The 8,113-nt window shown below is 40.7% G+C and overlaps 1 protein-coding gene across 2 annotated transcripts; it reads right to left on the bottom strand.

Annotated features, from left to right (window-relative positions):
- Nucleotides 1-12: 12 nt before the first annotated feature.
- Nucleotides 13-7,868, bottom strand: LOC133529608 (uncharacterized). Of its 2 annotated transcripts, XM_061867356.1 has the most exons (8): nt 7,617-7,868; nt 6,787-6,931; nt 5,656-5,896; nt 4,663-4,787; nt 3,340-3,437; nt 2,045-2,277; nt 1,466-1,682; nt 13-474 (listed from the first exon to the last, which is right to left on the bottom strand). In XM_061867356.1, exons 2-8 carry the CDS (start codon nt 6,920-6,922, stop codon nt 280-282), a joined length of 1,245 nt encoding a protein of 414 aa, XP_061723340.1. In that variant the 5' UTR covers nt 6,923-6,931; nt 7,617-7,868; the 3' UTR covers nt 13-279. The 2 variants fall into 2 exon arrangements, with proteins under 2 accessions (XP_061723340.1, XP_061723341.1); XM_061867357.1 differs by having other exon boundaries at nt 6,787-7,868.
- Between the last annotated feature and the right edge of the window lie 245 nt (nt 7,869-8,113).

The following is an 8,113-nucleotide window of genomic DNA, read 5'->3' as shown; positions in this document are numbered from 1 at the left end:
CAAGCAAAAGAATAAAGTTTTACAGTGATATATTATTATTATTAGTAAAGTATGAAATTGAAACCCTATTTCTTCTCCGGGGAAAAGACCCCTGGCTTGCGCTCGGCCTCCGCCCAGGGCCAGTACCTGCAGAACTGAAGTGCATGTTCGGATATTATCGAGCATCGTGACCGCTCTGATATATCTGATAGGGACTGTATGAATAGTTGAAGGAAAAACTGAGTAGCAAGCACATAGAAAAAAACAGGGAAATAATAACTATTAGTTAAAAATGGAGCCCTATTTCTTCTTCTTCCCCTTGTCGGGCTTGGGCTCGGGCTCCGGCTCGGGCTCCGGGGGCGGCGGCGGCCAGTACTTGTCGAACAGCTCGTCTGTCCCCGCGAACATCAGCGGAAGAATACTGCTACGCATGTTCCAAAGTTCGGCATCCTTGGCTTCTTGCTCTTCCAACTCGCGCTCGGATCGAGCTTTTAACTAGAAATAAATAAAAAATCAATTAAATATATCTTTATTTCAGACCCAGAAGTCCATATATGGTTAGTAAAATTATCTTAAAACCTAAATTATTTACAAAGGTTATACCAATCAGACCTTGACACAGGTCAATGTATTATGTGTTATTTATTATTTATTACTACCAAATAAAATCTATCTATCAAACGGCTCGCAGAGTTTATGAATTTTCTCAAATGATTTTTACGCCTAAGACCCTAATCTGTTAAACGTTACATAAGGCATTGTTTCTTTTGTGCGACGGTTCAAATCTATGTACATGTAACATGTTTTGGTAATGTAGGACGATCGACCACCTCAATGAAGGCGAGCGCTCATATTATTAAATAGAATTGAACCTTAAAACCACCACGATACAGCCGCTATTTAAACGACGTTGATGCTTTGCCACGCGCCCAACACGGGAGCCCACCGCTCGCACAAAAGAAACAATGCCATTTTTTAATAGATTAGGGTCTTAGGCGTAAACATAATTTGAGAATAGTACATTACGATACAAGTGCGAAAAATAGGAAATTCGAAACGAGTGGCGATAAATTAAAACACGACCGAAGGGAGTGTTTTAAATCGACACGAGTTGCGAATTACCTATTCGCACATGTATCGTACAACGTTTTACAGTACATATGGCCCTTTAAATGTTCGACACAGTAACATAATATGCTACTTCTCGCACTAGTGCTATAAAGTAGCCCCATATGTACTGTAAAATTTATATTATAGCTTAGACGGACTCTGAAATGGCCATTAAAGTTCCACGCTAACCTCCATCAACGCCAAATATTCCTCCTTGTCCACGTCTTCCGTCTTCCCCTTGTCCCTTTTAACTTCTTTCGCCTTCTTGAATTTGAGGGGCAGGACCAGCCACTTCAGGTTTTGCAGAGTGCGGGGCAGGTCGATAAGCTGGTATTATAGACGGACTCTAAAATGGCTAATAAAGTTCCAAGCCAACCTCCATCAACGCCAAATATTCCTCCGTGTCCACGTCCTTCTTCTTCCCCTTGTCCTTTTTAACTTCTTTCTCCTTCTTAGGTTTCTCCTTCTTGGGCTTGAGGGGTAAGAACAGCCGCTTCGGGTTTTGCAGAGTGAGGGGCAGGTCGATGAGATTGTATTCGGGGGTGAAAGTAAAGATGGAGCGGACTAAATCGAACTGGTAGTCGGTACTAAATCTGAAATGACATTTAAGTCTCTCGAATCTGCCGAAAAGTCGCTTCCATACAATCCTAACCCAACCTAATTAACGCAGAAAATAAAGTAATATCAGGGTTGGTTCGGTTTCCTCGTGACTTTTTTCTTCGGCTTATAGTCTAAGATCTCAGAGCCGAAATATATATATATATATATATATATATATATTAAACTCAGATGTTCTGTAGCAAAAAAAAAAATGGTGTAAAAAATCTAGCACTCTTATTTTAATTAAGGAAACCGTTGGTCTATGTTTAAAATGCAATATTTAATAATGCCGCATATTGTAAATGACCGTTTGTTTCTTAATAATAATAAAAAAAATAACAGTACAATGACTTACAAATCAAAGATATAATGCATGATCGTAACCAGATCCCTCATGGCGCACTCGTACGCGCAGCCCTCAAACGTCACCAGACGTATATCCTCAACCACTAGGCTTTTCTTCGAGCGCGCATCCTTAGTATGTGTCTCTACATCTTCCTCTAGGGCTCTGTAGCGGACCCCGGCCTCCGAGGGAGTGGGCAGGCGGGGAACTTCGGCGATGAAACGGGCGGCTGAGAGCATGTTGTCCTGGGGAATTTAATGGTGTAGGTAGACCATGTGTGCCCCCCACGTGACCGCCACCTTATATGAGGCGGGAACATATAGTAATGATCAGATTTAGTTGAGTGACAATAAGATGGTAGTCAGTTAGACGTTTCTGTAGTGCTTGTCAAGTATGTATCTATATCAGACATCTGTGAACTAAAGAGGTTGATAAATGATTAATTATTACGAAAATACTAATTGGAATCATACTCTATGTAGCGTGACGTCACTTTTCCGTCAACGGCGTGAAATGTATGGGCCCTGAGGGGCTACCGCGAACCACGTTCGACGTGTTGCCTCTCTGTCCCACTCGTAAATTTGTACGTAAGTGTGGACTCTTTGAAAGAGTAATTTTTTTCGTGATTTCGGGGTTGGTCCCATAGTAAAAGTTGCTCAGTATGACCTATATTCAGCACATATATTTTTTTTTATGGAGGATAGGCAGGCGTTTGACCACGATCTCACCTGATGGTAAGTGATGATGCGGTCTACGGTGGAGCACGCTTACCTATGAGATACCTATTTACTCTAACCTTGCACATAAATTATTGCAGGTAACTAAATAAACAACCTGTATAGGAACTTACTCCCTTAACACATTCACCGCCGAGCTACGGTCGTAGCCGATAACAAGTGTTTCACGTTGATTCGAACAATGATTAAGACACGTTTAAAATCTTGGAAAGATCTATAACTAAACGACATGTTAAAATTGACGTTTATTTTGATTCCGCTGTGATCTCAATAAGATCTATCTGCGATATTTCTAACGTCAAAGTGACATTGGTTGCCTGAATCGAGCTGCTTCTGGCAATTGTACGACATATAAACGATAAGTGAATGAGAACTTATCATTATTGTATCTCATTCTTCGAATCGGGCGTTAGGTTAAAGTCAGTCACTTCTTAGCTACAAAATACAAATTCACAGTACAAGTCTAAGATAGGAACACTAGACAGAACATACAAATATATCCTGGTACAGTTCTGGACACTGCAGCGGATCAAATTGTAGTAGGTACCTGTAGGAGGTATTGCATGATACCTTGAATCGTCTCAGCATACGTTTTCGGCTCGCAGCGTCGAAGTTCTGAATCTCCTTCATCCACTCGCAGAACCACAGCATCAGGACCGCCTGAGTGGCTGCAATAAAGGAATGCTGATCATGGTGTAAGGTTGTAGCCGTGAATTTGACAGCTGACCCTCTAGCGTTTTCGCGGGTTATTCCCACTAGTTACCACCAAGTTGTTACCAGTGGTAACTACTGGGATTTTTTTTTCCACCTTTTACCACTGGTAACTACTGGGAAAATAATATCCCACTAGTTACTAGTTTTTATCGCTTTTAAGGCAGTCTGAAACACTAATCGACTTATAATTAATTGAACTTTTAATTAATTATTGATTAAAGCACTCTCTATTTAAACTGTTTTTATTACTATTGAACGCTAACCAAAATTTGGTGGTAACTACTGGGAAAAAAATTCCCACCTTTTACCAGTGGTAACTACTGGGAAAAAAAATCCCAGTAGTTACCACCAAACCGAGTTGGTGGTAACTAGTGGGATATTTTTTTCCCAGTAGTTACCAATGGTGCATACATGCACGTTCCGTTTCCAAAACATATATTTCCACGAAATTTTCCATAAACTGAAAACATTTTGCAACTTTTAGGAAATTCACCGCCAGTTGCTGAACTGGGCTATAACGGCGAATATCAAAGTTCGCAAATTGCGGGCATCTTTCTCAGTCACTTTAATTACGCCTTCATTGGAGTAAAAGAGAAAGATCCCCGCAATTAGCGATTTTGGGTTTTCGCGGTAGGGTCTCTGTAGTCGCGCAGTCACGCGACTACATAGATACCTACTTGTAGTAGAGATAAGGTTCTCGTAGTCGTACCTACGCGGTAATGCCAGAAATAAGGGCCACCCCACGCTAGCGACTCCCGAGCGTCAGCGTCTAGTCAACTCTATGGCTGCTGCTCGACGCAACGTTGGCGCAACTGCACAGCGACGCCATTTGCCATAGCGCTGACTAGACGCCGACGCTCAAAAGACGCTAGTGTGTCTCTCTTAAAAGCTAGGTTCACACTTGTATCATTTCGCCGTATCGTATGTCCGTCGCGTAGCGTATCATGATCGTTAGTGTGGACGCTATCGTATGAAGATCGCGATCATGCAATGCGCGTATCTAAAGGTCTACCGCGAACCACGTTCGACATGTTGCCTCCCTGTCACACTTACGTACGAATTTACAAGTGTGACAGAGAGGCAACACGTCGAACGTGGTTCGCGGTAGGCCCTCTGATCGCGCGCAATCCATGTTGTGCCAAGAAAAAATATTTACCAAAATGAATGAATGAAACTTACTTCTTGGAAGCAGATCCTCCTGAGCCCTCCTCAACAAGTTGGCCAACGTGTCCAAGAACCAGAACTCGGCCAAACTGCTCTTATACTCCGTACAACCCACCAAACTTGCTATTATATCTATATACCTGGAATAGATAATTTTTAGTATTTTCACCACACCAGCTAGTAGGCCTTCTTGATTGTTCAAAAACGAATGAGAAAGTTGCATTTTATCCACATGTGGGACAAAGTACCTAATCAAATGCAAATTTTGAATTGTTTTCTTACGTTGGCTGGTAGAATTGACTTTTAAATCATAATTTTGAAGGGTAAATATTCAATAACATTATTTTTGAATTAATTTCGTTTCGTTTGATATTTTACAGTTAGTATTTTCCTTGCGTTGATGTGGTGAAAAATGTTGTATTTCACTCGGTGGCAAAATTTGTTTAACCCTCGTGCCTTGAAACCCTGCAACGCTCAAGAGACCACTTTTCGAACCACTCGCTACGTGGTTCAATTTCAAAATCTTTCGCTTGCTCGGGTACATTTTTTTGCTATGGGCCACCGTTAACGGGTCATTTACGAAAAACTAAAAAGGGACCTTGAAAAGGTGCCGCAATGTACTTAATGAAAATTGCATAGGTACAAGTTCTTGCTAAAATAGAACTCGCTTAAAGAGGGAAGAATAGCTTTTTGAATCTAACCAAATAACGGTAATTATTCCATGAAATTACGTTTCAGAAGAAAACGGCTTCCACTAACTATAAATCTTAACAAATCACTTTGATTTTGATGTCGATCTCTTCAGCATAATATATTCTAGGTTTATAGGTTTCCCTTTTTTCTAGGTTTCGTATCAATAACATATTAAAAAGTCATGCAGAATGTAAAATATTTAGAAGTGGAAAAACGTTTTCTCTTTTTGTATATGGACGATCCCGTGGCATACTGAGGGCTTAATGGGAACGAAGAGGGCTTAATAAATTAAGAGAAAAAACTGTGAATCCTTACCTCACTTGAGGAACAATCTTAGGTATTAACGCCGGATCTATATTAGTCTTAAACTCTTTCGGCAATACGTGAATTCTGTTATGTTCCTCAATTTTTCGTATTTTATCAGGAACAAGTCGGCGGAGAGAAGGAGAGGGGAAGATAGTGCTTTCCTCTTCGTAAGATTCTTCGAGGACCTCTTTTTGTGATTCTTCGCGTGATATGATTTCTATACTGCTATCTTCTTCCTCCTCAGTGGAAGCTGAATGGAGAGTTATTTGTAAGCTCAAGATACAAACGATGCGACTTCACATAATAGTATTCTGTTTAGGGTTCCGTAATTATTTCCGAAAGATATATCAAACGATACTCCACGGTTCTCTGAATCATTGCCGAAAATTGAACATTTCATAAAATGAATATTTTCGGAAATAATCGCTGCGAAAGAAAAACAGTCGCCCCCAGTGTTGTACCAGGATTTTGAAATATTTTTATCAATGATTTAAATTTTGTCTAATTATTTGCAGCTGGCACAGATGCCCTTGGAATTATAAGGATAAAACAGACTGACCTCAGGATGTAAACCTTCCTCTAGCTGAACAGTCTGAAGGCGCGGGTGACAAGTTGGTTTCACCCGAGAAGGCTGGACGTTGAGCGGAGGCGTGTATGCTCAGGTTCCTAGCTCGTTAGGTACCAAAGATGATAAGAGATGAGTAGAACAGGATATCTATTAGGCCGCGGACTGGACGCAAGCGGCGCGCGGCGCGGCAAGAGGCATATCCAGGCCATTCATACATTTGGTCGAGCGAGCGTAATGTCAGGGGGAGGAAACTAGTAGGTACGTTCGGGTTTTCTCGGCTCCTTTCGGCTCAGCATTGCTCCGAGCAATTATTAGCGTTGGCACAACTTGACGTTCCTTTTCGTGTACAACCACAGATAACATAATTACGTTATTTTGATAACCTTAAATAGCCGAAAGGGATAGTTCCATACAATAGAAAGGTACAACACGATTCGTCCCTGAATCGCTGTCAAACTTCGGTTTTGTAGGAAGTTTCCTTTCGGCACGGTACTACTATTATTTATTCTGTGGCCGTGTTGCGTCTCTTGCGTCCAGTTCGCGGCCTAAGTTAGCTTCTGTCTAAATTCTACCTGCTTCTTCCGTCACTAGAGTCGCAGCCGAAACCTGAGCAGACGGTGGTGGCGACCTGACGCAGACCAGACCGCTGTGCGAGAGGATCCTGTCCAGCCATTTCTTATGCTTGTCCTCCACGCGCTTGGAAGACATTTTGACAACCTGTAAAAATATGAGGAAAGCTTATAAGCAACAACAATTTACAATTCTTAGTCACAATTTTACGAATACAACATTAAATACCCTTAGAAGGGAAAATAAATGGAAGGAGAGGGAGGGGAAGACCAAGAAAAAGTTATATGAGCCAAGTAAAGGAGCATGTAGGGGCCGTGTCATACCAGGACACAAAAGGGCTGGCTTTGGATCGACCAAGGTGGAGACAACTTCATCAAGCTGCATCGACAAGAGCCCTGTTCTTAAATTTAATGATGGTGACTGTATTGGGTTAATTTCGAGAACGGGATAATTTTAAAATAACAAATATCCACTAAATTAGAAGAATTTTCTATTATAGCAACAGGTAAAAAAGATGTCTTGGTAATCGTTGCAGTAGCGCGTGTCTGGCAAATGAAGTGCTTTTGGTTTCTAAGAACAAATGAAATGACTTTCTTACAAAAATATATTAACTTGTGTTTTATTTCCTTTGTATGCGGCATTTTATTTTGCTTATGGTTTAGATATTAGTGATTTTGAAAAGTATCGCATTTTCGAAGTTGCGCCAATGCATCGAGATCAGAACAGTTTTCAAAAAACATATCTACTTAGTTAAATATAACCACGGCAGGTTATAAACTAGTATGTAAGCTTTTTTAATGTAATATTTTTTATACTGAAATGAGAAACATACTTCGTATTTTAGACCTATTTGTAATAATCCTTAACTCGCAAGAACCTTTATTTATAAGAGGGTGCAGCAGTCTTTTACTGGTTGACATTTGACGGCACATCACATTGACATAAAACCATGACAATGAAAATATTATAAGCCAAAGAGTAAAGTATATTAGGTATTATAAGATTTATAAGCTACGAAATTAAACAACAAAGAGTATCAATAGGGTACATTCCTACTAGTCAAATCTGTTTCTTGTTTCGAATAGAACGTAGTGATTATATGCTCTTTGGTTTCGAACAGTCAAAACGATTAGCTACGTCTGTTCGGAAAGAGAAGAGTCGTGGAATGTATTGGGCCCCATATATTCCACGACTCTTCTCTTTCCACACAGATCTATGAACCTTATATGGAGCGTGCATGAACTGTAGGAGGCAGCACAGGAGCCGTCAGATTTTTGGCGCGAGGCGTAAATGTGATGTTTATTGTTCCGATGTAGCCCACAAGATGGC

This window comes from Cydia pomonella, chromosome 21 (genome assembly GCF_033807575.1).
Source record: "Cydia pomonella isolate Wapato2018A chromosome 21, ilCydPomo1, whole genome shotgun sequence".
In the NCBI taxonomy this organism is placed as follows: Eukaryota; Metazoa; Arthropoda; class Insecta; order Lepidoptera; family Tortricidae; genus Cydia; species Cydia pomonella.
Note: the sequence above shows the minus strand (reverse complement) of the source record. Positions and strands in the feature narration are given on the sequence as shown.